Source organism: Lontra canadensis, unplaced genomic scaffold (genome assembly GCF_010015895.1).
Source record: "Lontra canadensis isolate GAN:19392208 unplaced genomic scaffold, GSC_riverotter_1.0 scaffold46, whole genome shotgun sequence".
NCBI lineage: Eukaryota > Metazoa > Chordata > Mammalia > Carnivora > Mustelidae > Lontra > Lontra canadensis.
In genome coordinates, this window is record NW_022631040.1 from 5,458,028 (window position 1) to 5,484,910 (window position 26,883).

General features: G+C 32.3%; 1 protein-coding gene across 3 annotated transcripts in view; it reads left to right on the top strand.

Moving 5' to 3' along the window:
* The window catches only part of BRINP3 (BMP/retinoic acid inducible neural specific 3), a 389,711-nt gene that overhangs the window by 174,272 nt on the left and 188,556 nt on the right, over nt 1-26,883 (top strand). For all 3 annotated transcript variants that reach the window (XM_032872908.1, XM_032872910.1, XM_032872909.1), the window contains exon 3: nt 16,887-17,077. In XM_032872908.1, the coding sequence (XP_032728799.1) occupies nt 16,887-17,077 (191 nt within the window). The remainder of the gene's footprint in view (nt 1-16,886; nt 17,078-26,883) is intronic.

Here is a 26,883-nt window from a genome sequence, read left to right on the forward strand (position 1 = left end):
AATTGCAACTTTACTCTAAACTGAATAAATGAAATAAATGGCTGACTTGAGGTATTAAAACCTCATTTATTTTCAGTGTCGATTTAGCAGTTCCATTATAATGTAACCTGATTTCCTCACATTTAACATATTTTCTTATCTCTTTTTTCAGTCTTTATTGACTATTTTTTCTTATATTATTTAATTAAAACTTTCATATTACAGTGTATCTGCTTTATAAAAAGACTGGTTACTTTCAACTTCAGAGCTACCCTAATCCCACCTGAAATACTTCTTTTCTCTAAAATATTGTAAATTATCATCAGAGAGTCATTATATCATTTAATTTATGCTTATAGGGACATCAAATATTAATGTTTCTACAAAATTTATTTTTAATTATTCTTTGGGGATCTGCTTGCCATGATCTTCCTATTAAATTTAACAAAAATGTAATTTTTCATTTGCTGCTAATGCTCAAACTTGGAAAATTAAAATATGTTATCTAATAATAGTGTAATCATTACATCCTCCACAAAGAAAAAATTTTCCCACAGTATTTTGATGTTAATTGATTAATTTTTATTAATTTTAAAAAGTTAAAATCTATGTTTCCTTGAAGCTGATGCATTAAAAAACACCATTCTAAGTCTGTACATTCAAACATATTTTATGGTCATCATTAATTTTATTTTCTATTAAACACTTAAATAATATTCAGCAGATAGGAACTGAATATCTTCTACATTCTGAGAAAAAATTTGCATTGTACTTGAAGATATACAACATTTAACTCTTAAAAAATATTCTTATGTAGAGTAACAGTATGGTACTGTTATTCTTGCCTACTTTTCCCATTTATGGCCTTAACAACCAACAAGAGCAAGTCTAATCTATTAGAGGCATGAAGAATATCTAAAATGTTAGAAGTAAATAACTAAGCCATGACATGGTATATCAAACAAAATTTTGATGTTGTTGTAATTGATTTTGGTTTGTGTTTTTGTTACAGACTTCATTTCTAAATTTACAATGTGATTTTTTTTCTTTATAAAGTGTGTTTGACAATCTCTACCACAACTTTAATTTTTAAAAAATAACAACAAAACTTCTGCCTATACATATATCATCAAAATTACTTACAAAATAGAAATATATTTACAGAAAAATATCGGTAGTATACATAAAAGCATATATGGAGAAAAATGGAGTTTTATAAAAATATATCTACATAAAAATTATATGTAGTTGCATACAAATTTTATTGGAAAGTTTTGTGCTCCATTTTTAATCTCAACAAATAGCATTTTCTATAGTCGATGACCTTTCAGTAAATTCTTACAAAAACTCTACTCTTAAATGTACGCAGAATTCTCCCTCAAAACACTCCAAATATACTTTTATTAAGGTAAATTGTCTCTGTAATTACAAAAGGATGGCTTATCCACCTGACTTTATTTCCTCTCCAACCTCTTTTACAGTTTCCAAAAACTCTAAAAGATTTTTTAATATTGTATATGTTTTTCTATTTGTTCTATGTCTTCAGAAAGATGTATAAAATTGGTAAGAAAATATTTTTAACTCAATGTTTTTTCAGTCACCTGTGTTGTTTAGTAACTCCTTACAATTTAATAGAATTATTAGCCTCTTAACGATGTTTCATATTTCAAAATACAATTATGTATTTATTATGAATTATTAAATAAATGAAAGTAATTTTAAAATATTAGCAATGTTATAGTAGTTTCTGCTTTGAGGAAAATAAATTGAATGTACTTTTCTTGATTTCTCCTACTAAGTACAACAACAACCAAAAACCCCCTGGATATTATGTATGAAACAAACCTAAAAAGATTTTGAATGCTGTGGAGGAGAGGGTAGCCTGGCTAGGGAAACCCAACCAGTGACAAAGAAGCAAAGGCAATACAATGGAGCAGAGTTAATCTTTCCAACAAATGGGGCTGGAATAACTTGACATCTACATGCAAAAAAGTGAATGCAGACAGAGACCTCACACCTTTACAAGAAGTAGGTCAAATGGATCACAGAGCTAAATATAAAACACAGAACTATAAAACTTCTAGAGGACAACAGGCAGAAAACCTAGATGTTCTTAGGTGTGGTGATGACTTTTTAGATACAACACCAAAGGCAAAAGCAGTGAAAAGCAGTAATTGTGAAAGCAGTAATTGATATGCTAGGCTTCGTTTAATTTTAAAACTTCTTTTCTCTAAGACAGTGTCAGGAAAATGAAAAGACAACCATAAAACATAGGAAAAAAAAAATCCTTGAGATCTAGGGTTAGACAAAATGTTCTTAGATTTGACACCAAATGCATGATCCTTATAAGGAAAATTTGATAAACTGGGCTACATCAATATTAAAAACTTCTACTGTTCGGCAGATCCTGTTAAGAGGGCAAAAATTTAAGTTATATACATACAAATATTAGCAAGAACGTATTTGCAATTCACATATGTAATAAAAGACCATTATCTATTTATTTATCATCTTCCATCTAATCTTTTTATTTCTATCAAAATTAATCATTAAAAAATTCAGATAGAATATTTGCAAAGAATTTGACCAGATATTTAGTGAAGATTATACACATGACAAATAAACCCATGAAAACGTGGTGAATATCATGAGCTATTACAAAGATGGAAATTAAAAGCAATCAATCCCAATGAGATATAACTACATACCTATCAAAATGGCTAAAATGAAAAGAAAGGGGAGGGCATGGAGAAATTACTCTACTTAAACATTGGTTCTGATAATGTAAATGCTATAATCTTCATATAACCCTGCAAATGTACTTCTGGGCATTTATCCCAAAGAAATTAAGACTTATGATCACACAAAAACCTGTACACAAATGTAAATAATAGTTTTATTTGTAGTAGACAAAACCTAGAAACAATCTAAATATCTTCAGCAATTGATACAATTGTATCAACTAACTGATACAATTATACCATGCAATACTGCTCAGCAGGAAAAATGGACAAACTTTGATAGCAGCCGCAACTTAAATGAATCTCTAGGGATTTATTCTGAGTGGAAAAAACCAACGCCGCTAGGTTACACACTGTATGATTCCATTTATATAACATTGTTAAAATGATAAAATTTATTGAAGTAGAGAAGAAATTAGTGGTTGTCAGGAATTTGGAGGTCAGGAGGAAAGTATATGGGTCTAGATGAGGACATCGTGAAGGACCCTTGCAGAGAAGGGAATGTTCTGTATCTCAACAGTATCACTGCCAGTATCCTAGTTGTGATGTTATACAATGGTGTTTTAAGATGAAATCATTAGAAGAAACTGTAAAAAGTATAAGAGTTCTCTATTGGTTTTTTACAAATGAATAGGAATCTTACCATTATACCAATAAAACATTTAATAAAAAAATTTTTATGAGTCAACTTAATCATATTAAGAATTGTACTCAAGGGGTGCCTGGGTGGTACAGCTGGACTATGAGTCAGACTCTTGATTTAGCTCAGCATTGAGGGATCAAGATCAATGTTCTCAGCATTGTGGGATCAAGCCCAAATTGGGGTCCCCACTCAGCTGGGATTCTGCTTCTCTCCTTCTATCTCTAACCCTCTCCCCACTCCCTCTCTCTGCCTCTCTTATATAAATGAATAAGTCCTTAAAAAAAGGAATTGCATTCAAATATTCATTCATTCATTCATTCAAGGAGTATTGATTGAATGCCTGCTTTATGCCAGATGATTACAATCACTGCATGAAACTAAAGTACACAATTATTCCTTTTTTATTCCTTTGACCTTAGGTATACATAAAAGTCCCAGATCAAACAAACATAATGCCAGGGTACAGATAAAATTGCTCACCTCTCTCTGGCTGGTTAGCTGTTCTGTTAGTAACAACTGCATCAATAGTGTCTAGCAACAGTTCTGGAATATGATAAATGCTCAATAAATATCTAATCAATGAATTAACTCATGCCAAGATGAAAAGTGTTCCAATTTTCTAGGTATCAACTTTCACACAGAGCCATTTATCTAAAAGGAGACAATCTTAGAAAATTGAGCTCCATCTATGGTCTTACTGGAAAGAGCTCTGGGAAAGATACAACTCTGTAACCGAACCTGCTGCCTATTTCAAAACATCAGTTACTCAAAATGAGATTTAGCAACTGAATTTCTTCCAGTAGGAAATGGAGACCCTCTGTAACCAGGGATTAATTTGGTGATAAACAAATCACTTGAAAATTGGAGTTCTATGTTTATGCCAGTGTTTTTCCCTAAATCTTCCTGCACCCAAATTTACACGTGTCAGTATGGCATTTGACTTCCTTATTTGACACTTATACTTATTTTCTGATTGTGTGTGAAAGTAAGAGAGACAGGAAAACTCTTAACATTTGTCACATAAAAATTGCTTAGTAAATGTCAGCTATTTTTCATATTATATTTCACCATAGACATCACTATTGGACCTTAAGTGTCCATGAATATAAATTTAATGCTAACTATATATTGAAATATCTTGCCTTTATTCAAGATGTTCATCTGTAATTTATTCTTTTCATATTTTCATTATACTTGTGATTCAGAATACTATTTTTTAAAATACTATTTTTCAGTATATTTATATACTATAAATACTATATATATATATATATATGAAACTCAGGAGCACCTGGGTGACTCAGTCCATTGAGCGACTCTTGATTTTGCTTCAGGTCATGATCTCAGGGTTGTAGGATAGAGCTCTGTGTTGGACTCCACACTGGGTGTGGAGGCTGATTGAGATTCTCTCTCTTCCTCTGCCCCTCTCTGCCCCAACCTGTCTCTCTCTCTCTAAAAAAAATAAACAGGGGCGCCTGGGTGGCTCAGTGAGTTAAGCCTCTGCCTTCAGCTCAGGTCATGATCCCAGGGTCTTGGGATCGAGCCCCACATTGGGCTCTCTGCTCAGCAAGGAGCCTGCTTCCCACCACCTCTCTCTGCCTGCCTCTCTGCCTACTTGTGATTTCTGTCTGTCAAATAAATAAATAAAATATTAAAAATAAAATAAAATAAAATAAATAAAATAAATGAAATAAAAAACAAAACAAAACAAAAACAACTCAAACTGATGATGTTGACAGGGCAAGAAATGGAAATTAGAAACTATCAGTTATATATATGCATTTTCATTGTTTTTATCAATCCTGTAATGTTGAGGTGAAATGTAGAAAATACTTTGATTTCTCCTTTCAAGATAGTATAAATCTTCTCTTTTTTTTATTTCCTTGTGTTTCCTCTCTTTTTAACCAATCTGAGTGTCCTCAGATTGACCCCATTCCCAGTCTTCTCCCATCTCCCTTCATTCTTATGAATTTTCCTTGGATACTTCTGTGATTATTTCATCTTTTTATTTTCCATTTTCCTTTGTCTCATAGAGGGACTCTCCATGGTACAGGTCCATCAATATTTTAGTTTTATTGATCCACTTCCTTTTCAGTGTCAACAGTAAAGTAATAAAAACCTCTAAAGGTGTTTTTCATTATTCTTATATTTATCAATGTCCAATCTTCCACTATCATCACAGGTGCATCCTTTATTACTCTTTTTCTTTTCTTTTAACCAAATACTATGTATGCTCAGTTTTAACCTTCTGTGGTTCTAGGAGGTTTCAGTCTTTTCTCTTTTAGAAGACTGCCCCCCTGAATCCCACTCAAGTGTTTTCTTTTTCTAGGTATGTTAACACTTTTTCTTTGACTATAGCTTGTCTATTTACTTTGCATATTAGATAAGTAGCACATCTGATCAGTTCTTTTTGTTGGGATTAATCTTTCTTTGCAGATATTTCCATTATTTGGATAGATTTTTTCCAAACGTAAGTGTTCTGAACTATTGAGCACTCTGGCAACCTGTTTTTTGTTTTTTGGTTTTTGTTTTTTGTTTTTTTAAGCAAATTATGAGGAGACATTTTTTAAAAGAATTGATAGATTATATTCATGAATTTTTTTACATGTCTATTTTTCATTAAAGGTAATTACAGTAAAGTGATCAGACATAATATCCCTTTGTAGAAAACGTAATTTTTTTTTCTTGTGGTGCATCACTTCCTTTTACGTTGAGTGATGTTAACCTTTTATTGTGGAATTTAAATTTCCCTGTGGCTTTACAGGATTCTTTGTGTCTCTGGGACCCTTCTTGTGTGCTGGGGTTATATCAGCATCCTTCAGCTTGGTGCTTGTTTGATATAAGAGATTTTCCCGTCAGCTTCCCAATCTCTTCCTTGAGTTTCCTCAATACTGCTGGATGATCCCATCTAGGAATGTATTTTTTCTCTTACCATCTGTGTTTCTCCCTCTGAGGTTTTTTATTCTCTGTACTTTTGAGTATGGAGTTTGGACTATACTATGTCACCTGTAAAGCAGTTGCTCACAGACCTCTTTAATCCTTATTTCCTACAATTCTACCATCCTTTTCTAAGAAATATGAATTATTCCCAAAGTTTCTTTAGCTTTTTCTACCAAGCAGATATTTACATTATCTGTTTTGGGGATATCCATTAGTCAGGATAATACAGGATTAATCTATAATTGTCATTTTGCTTCCATTACATTTATATTTATTTATGTTAATATAATAATATTTCTCACATTATCCCCATATGATTGCTTACCTCTTCCCAACTTTTCCCCTACTCTTTCTCCCTCTCTTTTTATATTTTTATCTGTATCTTTTTCTTTCACTATATACTCTCCACAGACAGTACCTTCATAAACACATGTATAAACACACATCATACATTCCTGTTAAAGTCTACTTTTCAATCACCAGTTGCTCTTAATCTATAAGAAATTAAAGGCATTGGTTTTGGTGTCAAATCCTCTCGGATTCAGCCTCTTGGTAGGTGAACATCCTTGGAGGGATAATTGGCACCAAGTTTCTCTCACTCATTGAAAGTAGATAAGAAGAGCATGTCTTCCCAGTGCACTAGTTTAAACCTCATAGATTTTTGCTTTCAACACAAAATTATCATTCCAAATGTTATGTTGAGGTAAAAATTTTTGCCAATCAAAATTTTAAATTGTGGTTAGTATGAACATTTTGTTTTTTACCTGCCAAACTTTAACTTTACATTTATTGCTTGTTAATGCATTAAAAAAAAATTCATGGGTAAAAAATTTATATTTTAATGGTGGTAGTGGAAAGCTAGTCAACTTATATATTCTGTATTTATTTCTTCCCTGGAAAGATGGGAATTGAGTTTATATAAATCAGCCTTCTTTCCTTTCTATATGGGTGACACAGATGTGAATGATTGAAGGTTCTCTTATAATGGAAATGGCAGGACTTCTCTCCCCAAAGTTCATTAACTAACAAAGCCTATGAGCACCATCACTGTATATTTTATGGCACTCACAGATAATGGTAACATTTTTCTCAATATTCATACATATTAGATTTAACAAGAGTAGGTTGTTTCCTAGTCATTAATGATTCTCATTTTAGCCAACAGTTAACTCTTAATGTCCCTCAATCACTTGAACATTCCAAGAGCATGATTGAGAAATACATTCTTCCAGTAGGTTTGGTTTTCTATGAATTTTAGCCAAGGTGTATGCTTAGAAGTCACAAACCCCATCCCTATCTTAGTTATATAGTCATTTCATTTTAGCTCACATGTGAACATTGCTCATTTGTTGATTCAGTATGTATAAATTGAGTGATTACTACAGGTCATGTATCTCAGTCTTAAAAATACACGGCCATAAAAAGAAAGCATCTATGTTGAGCTTGTTGCATTAAGAAGGAGGCAGGTATTAATCAAGTAACTACGCCAATATATTAGTTACTAGGAGCAAAAAGAATACTCAGCTATGAGTATATATAACCATTAGTTGAGGACTCGGTTGGTGTGGTAAATATGAGTGCAGTTTCCCTGTTGAAGTCTGTACATAGTGGGTGATAGTTAACTAATTTATTTTGTATAATTCTCAAGCATAGAAGACAGGAAGACTAAGTGCCTGTTAGATAATAAATTTCAATTTGTAATCCATACATTCTGAGGGTAATATCCAGAGAAATGTGACATTGCCAGTTTACGCTTCACAAGCTTTTTTGGTGTAAAGTGGCATTTTGACAACTCAAGTCTGATTCAGGATGAAAGGTTATAATTTGGGGAATAATAATTCACACCTTGTAAATCTAAGAGAGTACACTTTTTTTTCTGAAAATTTGTTGTAAAAGACCATATCCAGCCTCTCTTCCATGTGTTGATGCAAAAGACATAAAATTAATAGCAAGTTTAATTCCCTTAACTATGTGGGAAAATCATAACATTTTAAGAAGAGTTTTCTTTAAGCCATTTTAAAACCTATTTCAGAAAAAATATATATTCTATTAAATTGAGTTATATTTAAAATTAATTTTTATTATGAAAAAAATCCATTAAAAAGATTAACAATTTATATTCACTGCCTCTAAAAATTGTAATTACTCTCAAAGAGAATGACCTTTGATCTTACATTTTTACCTTATATTATTGAAATGAAGCAGCATATGAATTTGTAACTTATTGCAAGTTCAAATATTTAATTGGTTAGCTACTTATCATAATCCTCAGTTTGTGAATGTTTGATCCAATATTTAAGGTAGAGACTGGACCATCATAAAGAAATCTTAATGAACTTATTGCTTAAATATTTAAAGACATTATCACAACGCAGACTAATTTTTCATTAGCTGTCAACTATTCTTTTAGCAATAACCTTCCTCATGAGCTTTTAACTTGTTAGTCTGTACCTGGACAAAGAAGAGCAATCTGTAGATTCTTTCTTTCTTTCTTTTTTTTTTAAGATTTTATTTATTTATTTATTTGAGAAAGAGAGGCGGAGAGAAAGAGCATGTGAGCAGGGAGAGGGGCAAATAGAGAGGGAGAGAGAGAACATCTCAAGCAGACTCTGTACTGAGCACAGAGCCTGACACAGTTATGACTTGATCTCACCACCTTGAGATCAAGACCTGAGCCAAAATCAAGTTGGACACTTAACCAACTGAGCCACTTAGGTGCCCTTGTAGATTCTTTGAGTGTGGCTTTGTTTATAAATTATTTTGTTAATTTGACCACTTAATTCCTCTAACGCTTAGGATCTTGATCAATGTTTATATATATTTAAAGAATTGACATCTTGGGACAAAAATTCATGACTTCACAAGCATACACATGCCAAAATTTGCTAAGAGGTAAACCATGTCCCCTGTACCATTTTAGTTAAATGTTACACATCTACTATTAGATGTATGTACCTAAGTGAAATGACTTTATGTCAGTGAGGTTAAGAATATGCCAGAATTTACAGGACTTTGAATTTTGTGAATTGAGTTGGTGAGGGTGGGATTCAAAACTTCAGCATTCTGACTCCTAAATCTATTCTCTCTCGAAAAGCTAACATTACCTCCCTAAAAAATTTAATTAATGTGTGAAATGCTAATATTTTTGCTAATTAACCAAGATAAATATCTTTTAAATTATAAATGTAAAGAAAGGACTTTCATATTTGTTTATTTCTTGTGTCAGAGAAAATCAGAATATTTTAATTCAGCTCAGTTGTATCTGTCTCTTGGCTTCTCTACACTGATTAATAGTTACCAAATCTCTATATTATATTAATGTGATTGATGGAGAATTGTGATAAATTATAACAGATGTTAAATTACTGTACCAAAATTTAGAAAGAAAAACTTTTGTTTGTTACTTAATTCCTTCTCTTCAACTTAGAAAGTCCTTCATTGACAGCATGTATCTATATTTTTTACATCAATACTTTTGCCAACATCTGTTCAAAAGAGTGATTTAATTTAGATGTAAATAATAAATTACTATATTATGCATATGTCTGTGTGGGCACAGCATGTGGTAACTTTATGTTTCTATTAAATAAGTCACCTTTGGGGATAATGGCATTGACTATTGTAACTAAATTCTGTGTCATTTCTTTTAAAATTTGAATAAAACCCTATCTATTAAATTATAGAAATAACAAAACTATATAAGCTAATATTAATTTTCAGTCATTTTATGGCCCTGAAAATTTAACACTTTTTTAATAGTTAGGAATACATATTAGTAGCCACAAACAATTCTTTAAAAAAATTCTTTTTAACTCTACCTCCATTTTCTTTAATTCAATGATATAGATAAGAAGCTACACCTATAATTAATTCTTGCTGTTTTATAGGGGTGGGGGCAATATTCTGTTGCAATCCTTCTAATTTGTCTTCTCTAATCAACGATGTGTTGGCAGCTTTTTTTTTTTTTTAATTTAAGATTTTATTTATTTATTTGACAGAGAGAATAGCGAGAGAGGGAGCACAAGAAGGGGAAGTGGGAGAGGAAGAAGTAAGTTTCCTGCTCAGCAGGGATCTGGGTGTAGAACTCCATCCCAGGACCCTGGGACCAGGACCTGAGCTAAAGGCAGATGCTTTAACCATTGAGCAGCCCAGGTGCTCCTGTTGGCTGCTCTTTCAAAATACTATAGTCATTAAATGTGCTTCTCAAAAATCCTACATGTATATAATTTACATAAATCATATTTTTCATTGGTCTTTTATTCCAGAATTTTATTTGCATAAATTCATTGTGTTAAATTCCTAGCCTCATCTAAAAAGACCTCTCAAGATTTAAAAACTCACTACTGTTAATTTTTTTTTTTTTTATTGTTTTGTCTCAAAGGGCAGGAGGGCGAAAGAAAGTGGATTCTCTACTCTGCCAACTGTTTAGCATTCAGCTGCTTTAAAAACACTAGCTTCAGAGCTACAGTCATCCAGGCCATTAGGAACATTTCTCTTTTTCTGGCCAAATGGAAAATAGCATCATCTGTGCAACATGAAAGCTATAAGGAAAGAACGTTCAAAGAACCAGTTATATATATAACAGTTACACATAATAGAATTATGGGGAGTTAGTATTGATTATTAGTGGCATTTTTAAGATCAGTATGACTTTATAGATGCAATTAGAAGGATATTGCTACACAAGATTGGCAAGTCAATTTATGATTCTCAGGCAGAATTTGTTTGTCATACATTAGTGCTTGGGTAATATATCTTACTTTAATATTCTGTTGTGAACACAAATTTAATTAATATTGAGTGAATCAAAATTATAAGCCAACAAATGTAGTGTTGTGAAAAATAATACAATAATAGCCTCTTTAGACTTAGATAAGCAACTTTATTTGGTGTAAATTGGTAGTTAACAGTAAATCTTTTCAGCAACTGTATCATCTGATTTTGTCAATTTTTTTATTCCTGCTTTTCCTTTGGCATTGAATTGAAAAGCAACAGTGGCAGGATCTATATTTTCCAGGAACTGGATCTTTATGTGTAATTTGAAAGAAATTATGGTAGTTAATATATTTTAAATACACTGAGTGCATTTTTGTATTCACATAGAATTTAAATACTAATAAGAAAGGTCAATGACAATATGGCAATGATGTAATCATTATTTAAATGGAATTTGTTGATGTCATTCTTGTTTTCCAATCTTTTACATTAAATGGGTACAGATAAAATTATAATAAATATTGTTGTAGAAAAGTAAACATTACATAGACATACATAATAATAGATGCTTGCAAGTCATAATTTTTAGCAGGCAAATATACAACTTAATCAACTAATCGAGGCTTCTTAGAGCCAACAAAAACATTTGCAAAGTACTGTTCTGGCTGAACTGTTTATAGCCCATTTGGAAAGTGTTCCACAAAATAGTGCTTCTAAAGGGACTGAGTCACATTAAACTCTAATGATTGTGTCTATTTCATTTAAAGACCTCCAAAGGTTATGATGGGAAGATATTTATGTGCTGTGAAGGCTTCAGGTAGAATGGAGCATTCAGTTAGATGCAACAATGTTCTTATTTAATATAAACATAATGAATCTGGATGGAATCCTTAGATCCCTTAGGTAAAATGCTCTCATTATGATAATCACACCCGACAGCATGTTTTCAATTCAGCATTCCATTGCTTTTAAATTTTCCAAGATTCAATGAATGCATGGTCTAGTCGCAACTGAGGTGAATTTTATCTTTCTTCAGGAAGGAAAAAAAAAATCTGCATCCATAATTTTCCAATTTATATACAACCATTAGTTCTTTATTCCCTTCTCAAGTTACCCCAAAATCAAAATACTGTATGTTGCTTATGATGTACTAGATTATATTACTAGAAAGCAAGCAAATAAACCAACTAATAACCCCATAATCTTGATAGCTTTGCATGACAAAATTTCTTTGTAGTTCATGAGCTTGTTCACCCCTGTAAGCTGCAGGAGTGGGGTTGGGAGATGGGGATTTGAATCATCGTTGTTTATTAGGATCCCAGGCTGATGGACCAGCCAGGTGCATACTTCATTAGTCAAAGTAAGCCACACGTCCACACTGATTTGAAAGACACCAGTAACTACAGTCTTTTCCTGTGCCCTGGGTGAAGGGACCCTGAGTATTTGTATGTATACCTAATGTTCACTGCTCACAGTGTGGTACTTAATTGTTCAGGTATGACTTCCTTTACTTAAAGTGATCCTTGCTGCCACTTCTCAGGATTATTTCAGTGCTATCTGTCTGGGTTTTCACCAAAAATATGTAGCGATTATAGCAGTGATTGTGTATCATTACAATACAAACTAATAATGTGGAGAGTGGAAATGAGAGATCTCAGATCAACATTTATGATTTTACACACCCACACAAAAGTACACATGAAAGCATAGCATATTACTTTATTTTTTATACAAAATATAAAAGAAAAACTAGGAGAAGAATTTTATTTATTTATTTTTGAAGATTTTATCTATTTATTTGAGAGAGAAAGATAGCAAGGGAGAGCATGAACAGGGGATAGGGCAAAGGAGAAGCAGGGAGGGGGAGAAGCAGGCTCCCGCTGAGCAAGGAGCCTGATGTGGGCTGATGCCAGGCCCTGAGATCTGGATCATGACCGGAGCCCAAGGCAGAGGCTCTACTGATGGAGCCACCCAGGCAACACTTGGAGAAGAATTTTAGCTAGAGCTTTCAAGATAAGAAAATAATTTGGAGCGCCTGGGTGACTCAATGGGTTAAAGCCTCTGCCTTCCACTAGGGTCATGATCCAAGGGTCCTGGGATGGAGCCCCCGCATTGGGCTCTCTGCTCAGCAGGGGGACTGCTTCCTCCTCTCTCTCTGCCTGCCTCTCTGCCTACTTGTAATCTCTGTCTGTCAAATAAATAAATGAAATCTTAAAAAAAAAAAAAAAGAAAGAAAGAAAGAAAAAAAAATAATTTGCTATAATTACTAACACTAATGGATTTTTTAAAAGTAATTAATTAATTAAATTGGTTAGTTAGTCATTTGGCTAATTTGCCTTAGTATTAGTCTGAGTTTAATCATACTTCCCAAGAGTTGTCCTTTACTTTTGGCTGTTGTGTGACAGAGAGGATAATGAGATGGAATGGTAAAGTGTTTTGTCCAGCTGAAACGTTGGAAGGTGAACTGATTTTATAAACTCCATCAGGGTTTACAGAATGACATAATACCTCAGCACCTGACAGCTTCCTGGAATGCTTATCCACAGTCTTAGGGTCTGCATAGCTTTCCATGGTATGTGAATCTAGGAGAAGAGAAAACATATTCAAAGTAAGTTAGATTACTATACTTACATTAAAGGATAGTGATAAATTGGGTAGAGGGATTATGCTAAATAAACTACTGCACAGTTAAATTTTTATACATAAAAATATTTTAAAGTAGTTGAATTGAAATTTATTCATTTGCATTTTATCTGTCTTAATATAATCTCTGAGCCTTTGAGATAAAGTTTTTTCATACATTCATCTACAAGGCTAGCAGAATTCTGGTAATGGCAATAAAAGGGAACAAGTAATATATTTTCTTATAAATTAGTGTTAAAAACTGATTTCAGAAAATGACACAAATATGCTATAGTTCTTTCATATTATATCTGTTTTTTTGTCAAATTTAAGAGAACAAATAAAGAAAGTAGTAAGGTCAGAATAGATCATGGGTTTTTATTTGTATATTAAATAATTGTTAAGAAAGATAAGAAAGACTAGAATTGCACACTTCAAATGTGTATTTACTCACAGTCATCTAACATGAAATATTCTGTAATTTCAAAAGGGTTTATATGGTGTCTACAATATCATAATTCGATCAATCTTCTTGATTATTTAAAGTCCAATTAATTCATTTATTAGTCTATATGTTAGTCTACGAATACATGCATGTGAGTTTGTATATTTAATACTTTAAATCACGGAAAAAAATAACACCACAATTTTGAATTAAACTTATGTCACTCCTTGACAAAATTATAAATTTTTTCATCAAATTAAAGAAGTACATTTTTGTGGGTAAGCTTTTAAAGTTTGGAATTGAGCAACTATTATTTCAATCACGGTTTAATAAATAACTTTTTACAAGCATTACATGATTATATACCTTGAGATATATCACAAAATATTACAACTTAAATGTTTTATCTAAAGATTCTTCCTCACAATTTTGAATATATACTTACATATATGATATAAATAAAAAGTATATTGTACTTATATATAAGTATATACTTATATAGCTATATTATTATATGTAATATATGTTACACATAATGTAATATGCAATTATAATAATATATTACATATGCAATTATAAGTATATGCATATAAACATATGTAATTATAATACATTGTATGTAATATATAATAAACTATAATATACATATATTCTATGTGATTATATTATATATTTTACATATACAATATATTTTCTAATAAATATTGGAATTTAGAATTAGAATGTTCTAATATATATTTATGTATAATATAAAATGTATGTAAAATATTTATATATAAATATATATGACATTCTACATAGCTATATATAAATATGTTATATGTCATGTACTATATAATATACATTATTTAGAATATATGACATATATAAATTGTGTTATATATTATACATGTATAACCAATACAGGTAACTTTTTTATAAAAAGAAAAGACATAAAAAATTAATATCAACCTAGATTTTGAAAGATAAAGGACATCCATACTGTCTTCTGAGGAAACATCAATTAATAAATCTAGAATAGTATCTTTAAGAACCCTACATTTACTGAAAATAGAGTCCTTTAAGAAAATTTTAAAGGCAATATATTAAATTTTCTAATTAGTATTTTTTTCCAAATAGCAGCATTAGCGTTGCTTGTTAAAAATGCAACCTCCAGATCTCATTTCAGACCTAATGAATCAGAAAACTCTGGGGTGGAGTTTCCAGGCAACTCTAAAAGGTGCTGAAGTTGGAGAACCATAGGTAGAGAAAACTGTTTAGATCAGCTGATTTATGGAGGAGATGGCAAGAGTTTCTCAATGAAAGAAACACTAAGTTCACTTATTCTCAGGCTGAAGTCTTCCATAGATCCCTGAGTGAACCTTATCTTATAATTAATTTCCAAAAGACAGAGTGGATTGTTGGGCTGCCGAATGTGTCTCGTGAGCAAAATATTCCTAGTTAGAGGCTCTGTCAGGGATATGGCTCTTTGTCCTTCAAGTATTTACTGTTCTTCTTTATTCTGTATAAATCTTTTCCCTGCTTCACTTCCTTTGGCAACTTTTTATTTTTTTCCCCTCCCTTCAGAGACTGCCTAAGTATTAAATGCCACCTCTCTAGTGTTGCCGTTTCTGGTCACTGAAAGTAAAACAGGGCCCCACTGCCCACAGCTCTGTGGCTTATCACAGTAGGCTGTCTGTGGTAGATCTCTGCACTTAACAACACTGTGACATTTGTTTAAAATTTAAGTTAACGTCTGTTTTTTATTTATTTTTAAAACTTTCTCTAGAATGTGAACTCCATTTGGACAGGGACAGTATTGGTCTGGTTCACTGACTTATCTTCTTATCATTCACTGTTCGTTGGTGCACTGCAGGCATTTTTTGGAGGAAAAATATACATCAATATGGCACATATTTATACAATATTTATTCAAAATTTTACTTGCTAGATAAGTAAATAAGTAGATAAGTAGATAAGTAAAATTTTACTTGTAGATAAGCTAAATAAAATACCTGGGAGTATTTAGCCTGGTAGATGGAATTCTTCCCAATGGAAGGTACTTAAGATTTTTATCAGACCACTCATCAGAAAAAATACAGTTAATCAGGAAATCCAGTTCACCATAGTTCTTGGCTAAAATATCATTAGGTTGATTTTAACTCCATACAAATGTATAAATCTATGTTTTAGTGTATAATAATTTAAAACTCTATCTTCCATTTCAATTTGACCAAACCTACCTGAAAATTCATTTTGCATCCTGAGAAATGGCTAATCAAGTTGAATTTAGGTTTCAAAATATGTTGTAAACAATAATTACTGTAAAAAATGTTTCTTTTGAGATCATGTTTTTTAAATTCTCCAGTACCTTTATAATATTCTTGAAGTTTTACAAGGTCCCCCTCTAAAATGAATAGAGAAAACAATAATCAGAATTATGAAAATAAATTCATTCTCTTTTTTACAAGTTCCCTTACAAAATAATAAAATATTACCTTGGTGATTTTTTAAATAGCTCTGCATTCATGTCCTATGCATAACAAAATCATGTTTATGAGTATATATTTTCTTGGGGAAAAAAATCAGTGGAAGCTGTTTAAGTGGCTTATTTTTTCCTTTATATGATTTGGTTTCAGAATATTCACTCCAGTTACGTAAATTATAAATGTTGCTTCTCCTACTCATAGCCCATGACATATTATTACAGGCCAGACTCATTGTAATGTAGTGAACCTAGCGAAACTACCAAGTGAACTTTTCAAAGGAAAACATTTAGATAGATTATGTATTTACGAGTAAAAATGAATTTGCTTTTCAGGGAGTTTGGCCGCTGGAAAGTAAATAACCTTGCAGTTGAGAGAAGAAATTTCCTGGGCTCCCCTCTGCCTCTTGCTCCTGAATTCTTCCGCAACATAAGACTTCTGGGACGCCGACCTACCCTTCAGCAAATCACAGAAAACCTTATCAAGAAATATGGGACACATTTCTTGCTATCTGCTACTTTGGGAGGTATGACTCTTTGAAAATATTTGTGCCCATATGTGTTTGTGGCTAAAACTGTCAAAGTCAGGAAAAGAAGCTTCAGTTTGAATACTTCTAGAATTCATTCATTTATTCAATCTATCCATCGAGTTATTCCTAAATGCCTTCTATGGTATTCACAATGGTAAGGTAGATGGTTATTACTTAGTTCCTGCCTGAAGTCAATTTGCAGTACAATAGTATGCATTAAATACAGTCATTAACTATTACACTCTATAATGCCAGGTGACGGGCCAAATTTTGCTTAAAAAATGAATAATTAACAGTCAAGTCACGGCTGGAAGTCATCACTCCTGGTTACAGAGAATAGGAAAAAGTTTCCTGAAGCAAACATTAAAGATCTAAAATTACATTTTTTAGCACTATTTCTGATTGTGGTTGCTTATGATATAGAGAGGATGATCCATAAATATCAATTATGATGCATAATGTAAAAGTAATGATTAATGATGTCACTTCTTCAATTTATAAATTTGGAAGAAATAAGAAATCTGTGGTTTTAATATCATTAAATATGTGTTTTATCATGGTGATATATAATTCAGCACTTAGATGATATTTGGGGAGGTAATGTAGTAGGGAAAATGTGATTTTCCTAAAACTTAAAAATATCCCAGAATTCCATGTATTTAGTTTTGTGTATGACTTTAAGGAATATCCAACCATTTTGTACAACCGTTTTATTAGAAATGGATGTTACTCTTCACTATAATGAAGAGCACTGAATACCACTGGTATAAAAACAGTGATTCCCTGCTTCCTTGTCTGCTGCTCAGTAAGTGTGCTGAATACAGACAGATTGATTCACACCAGTGGTGCGGTAATATGAAAGGCCACCAGTTCTTCATTTTTCCTACCTTAGAAGATGAGTCTTTTCTTTCCTTTAGCTGTCAGTCCAGTCTGTCAGTAAGTCATGCCAATACTTTTTTCCTCCCAAAATATATCCCATGTCAAAATTTTCTGACTTCTACCCGGACAATCCTAGACCAAGTCACCACCACATTTCTCCCCAGAATATGCCTCAGGTCCCTACTCCACACAGATCTTTTTAAAACTTGGATAAGGTCAAATCATTCCCTGTGTCAACTAAAACATATAATTAACCACTTAAAATAAAATCCAAATATCTTGTTATGGTTTATAATGCACTACATGAATGTCTTATACTGGCTTTCACCACAGACCTCAACTTTTCTCTCTGCTTGTCATGCTCTATTTTTCAACCACAGTGACTTTCAAATGTTTTGGGACAATTTTTCTGCTCAAATGTTACTTGCTATAGAGGGTTTCCCTGTGCATAGTACCAAGAACATGACCAGGGGTCCACCAGCAGTCTCTATTATATCTTGATCTTCTTTGTATTCTTTATAATCTTTATTTTTATGTGAAATTTTTAAATTACTAGTTTCCTGGCTTATTATCTGCCATTCCTGCATATTTTCTTGAAAACTGGGACCTTACCTGTACTTGTCACCTGTTTACCACCATGGTTTTAAGTGCCTCGCATACAATAGGTTCTCATTAAATATTTGTTAAAATGAATAAATGAAACTACGCTTTGTTTAGAGACTGAGATGTTCAAGTTCACTAAATAGATGTCAAAAGTTTGATATGCATAGAGGATAACTGAGATCTAATTCCAGAAGACTGAATGAAAACCAAATCCAAGGAGCCAAAATACTCAATTAAACAAACAAAGATACAAAATTGGAGAGAATGAGGAGGCAAGCAAGAGCAGGTGAGCAAGGCATGGAGAGGTTGGGAAAGGAGATTTCTGGACACAGTGAGTAAATACAAGTCTGACATATAACTTCAAGGAATTAAAGCTAGAAAATGTAAATAATTCAGGCAGACAGAACAGGCCAGCCAAGAAAACACATGATCTCTGTCTTCCATAATTGGATAATACTAAAATTATAAGATAAAGAGATCAGCCTGTTATTGAAAATTGACTTCCCCTCCTTTTTTTAACCAACTGTGAAATATTTTATTTTATTTTATTGTGAAATTTTTAAAATGTTAAGTAACTTCTCTGTTAGTTTCTTTTAAGAGAAAGTAGGAGAGTAAAATGGGTGTGGTAAGGTCATAGGAAGATTAATGTAAATGCAGGAAGATAAATATGTGGCATTATTTATACATGTAATTATTTATGTTATTGTTATTATTACAGAAGTACAGATAAAAAAATATAAAATATTTCAGTAGTCATAAAAACTGATTCTCTAAAAGCTGTGTCTGTATGGTTAGTAGCAATGATTATTAATGCAATAAAATAGGAAGTAAAAGTGAAAATTAAATGATAACTATAGATTCCTTTAAAAAGTTCAGTAGTCTTCTACTCTTACTGGGTTTCATTACATTCATGTCAACGATGTGTAATATCCAGAATTTCAGAACATAAAATACGTTCTCCAAATAGGAAAAGAAACAAGTGACAGAGGAATGGCAGAAGCGATAAAAAGTAGAGGTGATTTTTACAGACATATTTGTTCCTTATACTAAAATCATGGTGACTTTTTGATTATTTTCATTGTTTTGGCATTGTAGATGCCACATTTTGACCTTCAGATTAGTTTTTGTTGTGTATGTTTTTGTTTGTATAAACATGGTCTAAAAATCCTTTGTGGGATTAAATTATTTCTTCAGGTTGATTATTTAATGGCAGTAATATGTTCTCTCAAAATTGTTTTACTGCAATTATTTAAAAGTCTTGTTCAAGCATTTTCTTAAAAGCAAATCATGGAGTAGGGTTGGGGAGGAGAAGACATGGAATTGCCAAACTCCCTAGCTCTCTCCCCTCTGGATACTCCTTGGATTTAGTTTTCCTAGTATTTTCTATCAGAATTCTTTTTTTTTCCCCCTCTAAATGTTATTTATAGTTTCTTTCAGGAATCTCTGCTGGGTGATGTTACTAAGTTAACTAAAATCCATGAAATTATGTACATAGCTAAAGGATATAAACTATTTGCAATTAAAATGTACACCAAGTTGATTTCAGGCAATTTTTAAAAATATTGCTGTTGTGATTACACTAAACTTTTTTTTTTTATTGTTGCTCTAGGTATATTTTAACTTTATATGTTTTACCTGGTTGAACATGAAATCTTATCATTCCATTTTTTAAAAAATGAGATTTATGGTATTTAATTAGAGCTTTTTCTCTCTTGCTTTCTCCTTAACCAACTAAGTAATAACCATAATATTAACACACTGAGGACATCATGTATATAAGCAAACATTTTAAACAAAAGGCCAGTAATTTTTTTGCTTCCTAAGTAACCAGGAACTAAATTTAAACATTTTAAACATTTGAAAAAATAAGTTGTGTGAAATACTCTCAGTATTAAAGTGATGAAAAATAAATGAAAAATGTCTTTTTTCCCTGAGTTATTTAGTACATCATATTATTGACTTAGACATAAAACTTTGGGTAGCATACTTGAAGCCTTTAATGGGGTATTTTATGATAGATAAAGCCAGTGATTGAATTATCTCCCTATAGGGAAAAATAAATTATAAAAAACCTTCTTCAATATATATCATTTTTCACATTTATTTCATCTTATAGCTTTCAGACTATTTATCAATATAGTAATTCAGCTTGCTTCTATTTGGATAATGATATCTAAACTCCATCACCATTTAAATACCTAAAATAAGCTAGTCAATATGAAGAATCAATCTTGGAAAAGATTGCACTACTGGGATATATTGATTTCTAGCTATAGAATATATTTCATGACTGTTTTTATAATATATTTCATTATAGTATAATATATGACAACTACTGAAATAAAAGTGTGTCTGTGTAGTGAATATAGAACAACAACAACAAATGAGTGAATAGGAAAAAAATAAAAAGAGCTTAACACTGTTGAGTTCTAAGATGAGAGGGAGGGTACCTACTATTAAGCACCAAACTTAGGTTCTGGAGCAATTTAAAAAGACAAAAAGACTAAGGAAGATGCAGCCCAAAAATTCACTTATAATGTTATAAAATGTTGTAATAAAATATTTACAATAATTTAAAATAGGACCCTCACCTCCAGTATTACACAGACTTGTCCAGGCAGTCGCGATTATAGCCCCGAGCCACCCACAGTCACAGGAGTGTTTGTGAGGCTCCCATATCAACCTAGGCTCTCTAAAGCCCCACACAGTGAAGAACAAACCAAAACTTGTGTTCTTTCTTGACAGGCACATCTTGAAGAAGAGGAAGACGCAGGGTTACTCATATCAGTCCCTTTCCCACACCAGCCTTTCTGTTAACTCACAGCACTTCTGTGGGCAGTCAAGAATGCAAGGACAAAATACCTTCCCAAGGAGAGGAGTGCAGGAAAAAGTACTCTTTACTTGATAGAGATATTTAATTTTATTTATTTTTTTAAGATTTATTTATTCATTTGGCAGAGAAAGAGAGAGCACAAACAAGGGGAGCAACAGAGTGAGAGGGGAGTGGGAGAAGCAGACTCCCTGCTGAGTAGGGAGCTGGGTGTGGGGCTGGATCCCATGACCCTGGAATCATGACCCGAGCTGAAAGCAGACAATTAATCAACTGAGGCACCAAGGTGCGCCAGTAGAGGTATTTTAAAAAATCAAACCAAAATTCATTCTAGGGACAAATGGATCATATATTAAGATTTAAGATTTGTTCTTTTGCAACTTTTTTCACTCTCAGCAACTTTTTTCACTCTCAGCAACATTAAACAAGTCCTGTTTGACCAGAGGTTTGTTTTTGTTTTTTGTTTTTTTGTTTAGTTTTTATTTATTTATTTGACAGAGATCTCAAGTAGGCAGAGAGGCAGGCAGAGAGAGAAGAGGAAGCAAGCTCCCCGCGGAGCAGAGAGCCCGATGTGGGGCTCCATCCCAAGACTCTGGGATCATGACCTGAGCTGAAGGCAGAGGCTTAACCAACTGAGCCACTCAGGCACCCTGACCAGTGGTATTTGAATGCACAGAGTTTTAAAAGTCATAATTTAACTTTTAGTAGAAATAGTTATTTTTAAATATGTGTCTTTAATTTTTTTTTCTGAAAGTGCTTATGAGAATGTATTGATACCACATTGTTCAACTTAAGCATATCACCAGATATTTAATTTTGTTTATATAAAGAAAATATTTTCAACATTATGAGAATGGAAAAATAGATGATTGATGTCCTGAGTAGTAGCATTAACTTACTAGCATAGTTATTTAAAGTAATGAATACTACCTCAATCACTACTTAGTGTATAAGTCACTATGGCTGCAAAGTAGTTTAATAGCTTGCAAGGTTTTTTTTTTTAAGATTTTATTTATTTATTTGACAGAGAGAGAGAGATCACAAGTAGGCAGGAAGGCAGGCAGAGAGAGAGAGGAAGGGAAGCAGGCTCCCCACAGAGGAGAGAGCCCAATGTGGGGCTCGATCCCAGGACCCTGGGATCATGACCTGAGCCGAAGGCAGAGGCTTTAACCCTCTGAGCCACCCAGCCGCCCCCTAATAGCTTGCAAGTTTTACCATATACTGTTTGTGTGTGTATCTCTTTCAAGGACAGAAGCCAGAAGTCAGGCAATAAGATACAGTAGAGATACGACAGCAATTCGATTTTTAAAAATTGTCTTGCATCCCTAGGAGTGTAAGATTCCAAATATCCTTATTTAATTTCAGAAATAGTCAATTCTCACTTTTATCTATATAAATTACATTCTGTATAAGGTGTCCACAGATAGTTTTAATTCTATATCATATACCACCTTCTTTCAAAATTGATCAGTGGTTGTGTTTCTCATTTTCATTTGCTCTCTTCTTAGGAAATACAAATTCCTTTTATTCTATTTTAACTGTAACATAATTAAAAAAGCAAATCTGCTAAAACGTATGCAAATAGAAATTCTCACTAAAAATGGACGGAACTATTTCCTCTATTAAAATGCATATTCTGTTTTAAGAAAAGGAACTAAAAGTAAGAAAAAGAAATATTTTCTGAAGCTTCATTCCAGGCAATCATAAAAACAATCATGTTGAAGAGGGGAAAAATATTGCTATACTGGTTTTTAAAAATAAAGATATACTACATGAGATTAGTTATATCCATTGTTCTCTGTCTCTGTCTCTTTCTGTCTTGTTTCAATCTGTCTCTCATCTCTCTTTTTCCCTCTATTTTTATTTCTCATTTTTTTTTGGTACAGAAAATTTTCAAAAAATGGAAGTTAAAATAATATTGTTAATTAAATATTTATTGTTTATAAGGCAGTTATCTACTAAAGTGATTTTAAACCATTTATGTAACTAGTCATGAATATAACACAAAAGAAATTGGGATTAAAATTGCTATGTCAATAGATCTTAATAATGACATTTCTGGCAACTAAATCAAAAGATAAATGTTAAGTTTTCATATTTTATAAATTTGGTTATATGTTTTCTTTTTCTTCCTTATAGCACTTTGATAAGGTAGATGTATCATCTGTCCATTGTTTGACAAAGAGATACTGAGTTACCTGTAACAGTACAAAGATCCAACATGCAGGTGACTGGCATATACAGATATTTAAATTGATAATAAGTTTTACTGCTTTTACTATGGTTTAGAGCCTCATTACTCAAGTGTAATTCATGGTTCAATACCATCAGCATTACCTTAGAGCTTGTTAGACCTGCAGAATCTCAGATTCCATCTCAGATTAATGAATCAGAATCTACATGTTAACCAGATCTCTGGGTGATTTATATGCACATTAAGTTTGAACAGTCCTGTTTAGAGTATCTAAATAAATTTAGAAAATTAATCTTAAATTCAAATTAATCTTAATTAATCTGAAAATTAATTTTACCAAAATAATAGCAGGAGTCTATAACATACATAACAAAAATGTTCATTATAACACTGTAAACAACTCCAAAAGAGAAGTAATTTAATTGTGTTTCACTCCAGGTAGATTCAGTTTCATCTGATATGGGAACTATTTATTTCCAGTTCCTCTTTTTTCATGTCATTGTTCTATCGAGAACACTATGGTAACTGAGCAATTTTGTTTAAAAATTTTTCTGACTTTTTGGGTGGATAATTGCTAATAATCCAAAAGTCAGATGCTTTCATTTGGAGTGTTTTGCAAAACATAATATTTTTTTTTGTCGAAGCTCTCTAAGACTAGTTATTTTCTTCCCATAATATCTTGCAAATGCCAATTGGTGTTAAGCCAACATATCTGTTTTTACTGCCGTTAGATATTTGTTTGGCTCTGCTTCTTGTCAGAAGCCTAGTTTTCTCAGCTAGATTTTTTTTTTTTTTAATGTCTGTTTGTTTCTAAAACACTGTTCTTTCTACAACACTGTATTAGTGGAAAGATAGATATCATTGGGATATTTACCTTTTAATGTTAAGAAAGGACAATCATCACTAGTGAGAGAAAGGTACACTGTAAAAACTGAAATGTATTTTCAAAAGAGCAGCTATACCCAAAATATTATAAGACTTTACCACAAGGAATAATGTAATCTTTTATTACCAAAAAATAGGATGACATTTTTGGGTTGAAATAATACATCAAAAGTAAGACCTACAATTACATTTAAGCTATGTTTGCATTGGTTATTCCTATGAGAAATATTTCTACACAAAGAGCAGTCTTTATAAGTAAAACATACAAAAGCAAATGGACATTCAAAATAAGATCTTCCAGTGTAAGGAAATTGAATGACCAGGAAGATATCTATCAGAAATGTACAGTTGTTTTGTTTTGTTTGTTTTATTTTGCTTTGTTTTTGTCTGGGTGGAATGGTATATAGTCTAGGTTGGCAGACTAACCCAAGGGCAGAGCCAACCTGTAAGTGCTATTTTCATCACAGTAAAGAAATAACAAAACAAAACAAAACAACTGATATGCTTTGATGGTGGATCTTCTGTGTTCCACTCTGGGTGTCTCTTCGTTCCAAGAATTAAGTTGAGGAAGTTTCACTTTGGAACATGCTGTCCTTCTGGTAGAGGGAAAAAGTCAAAGAATTTGTGTAACTTTGCAGCATTTTTCAAAACGTGTACTAGATCGTGGCATACTTTCATGTATTCCACTCACCCAAGTGTTATCCTTTCCCTTACCAAGTTAAAGGAAATCACTCATGAACTGTTTATAGTTCTCTACAATGGACCATTAATCCATGGATGCATATTTGCACCCACAATTGTGCCGAAAGTAATTGCAAAAATTAATGCAATCTACCACATCATCATTATTGATTTATCCATAGGATTTGTTTACTCATTCTATTATCCATGGTTTTTTTGACTTGTTCTAACTTTTTGAGAGCATTACCTTTTTCCTCAATAACTATGTATATGAGAATCCAAATTGAGAAAATCCAAGGAAAATATGATAGAACAAAATTTCTTTTAAATTTATCTTCCTCATGGGCATAACATAGATGATTTGAAAATTGGGACAGAAAAATATATTACTAGGAGGAGGTCCTAGTAATCATATCAAATTTACCTAATTTGATATACCTTAGCATATCAAATATACCTAATCGTTTCTTATGAACTGATCATAGGATAACATTAAAGTCATGATTGGTTTTTTGTTGTTGTTTTATTGTCTTCTGTTTTGCATTCTCTCTGGAAGCATCCTTCAATATGTGCTTTTAATGTCCATAAGCTACCGCAGTGTTTTAGTTGTAAAAGGCACAGCTGCATGATTTCTGTGTGAAATAATCACATCTTTTTGTATCCACAGTCATTAATCCTTTTTACTTTCTAACAAACTCAGAATGTTGAATCGTTTTCAGAATCACATTTAGTTTTTACAAAATGTGTGGATGTCCTTTGGTACTCACGTCATGCTTATGAGCTACAGCTGGTTTAAAAAATAGGAATAAAAGTGACATTTGAACACAAATTTTTAGTTGATTGAATAATATCTCAATTTTTAAATTTGAATATTTTGTGTTATTTACTAGAATTCTGATGAACTTTTATAATTGAATATTTGAGAAAGAGTTACAATTAAGGTTAAGACTGCATTCTTCGGGACGCCTGGGTGGCTCAGTTGGTTAGGCGGCTGCCTTCAGCTCGGGTCATGGTCCCAAGGTCCTAGAATCGAGTCCCACATCAGGCTCCTTGCTCAGCGGGGAGCCTGCTTCTCCCTCTGCCTCTGCCTGACACTCTGTCTGCCTGTGCTCCCATGTGCTCTGTCTCTCTCTCTAACAAATAAATAAAATCTTTAAAAAAAAAAAAAAGACTGCATTCTTCTTCTTCTTTTTTTTTTTTTTTGCATTCTTTTTTCTCAAAACTGACTCTAAGAGTTTCAAAGGATATGAAGACCATAAAAATCACAAAAACATGGTAGTTATATATAATTAAAAAAAACAGATCTCTTAGAGGAAAGAAATTGTCTTATTTCCAATGTAGATTGAGTAGCCTTGTCAGAATATTTTAGGTGTTTAACAATACATGATTTATAACACTTGAAATTTAGCACAAACTACCCAGCTTACATCGCATAGTTGTTTAGTTTATTGTAAATAAGGGTTTAAAACAAGGTATTCATAAGAATAATTTGGGTGATTTAAACTGCCTCACATGCTTCAGTATAGGGAAAACTTTTGCATGCATGGATTAATGTTCAACTATAGAGAAGAACTATGAGCGACTTATGAGTGGTTTCTCTTTATCAGGTTATTGGAAAGAATAAACAACTGCTACCTTTAATCAGCACATGTATCTTGGTTACAAGATCCACTAGAAAAAAGTTTGGACTTGTAAAATGCTAACTTGTAAAAATTTAAAGCCTCCTCATTT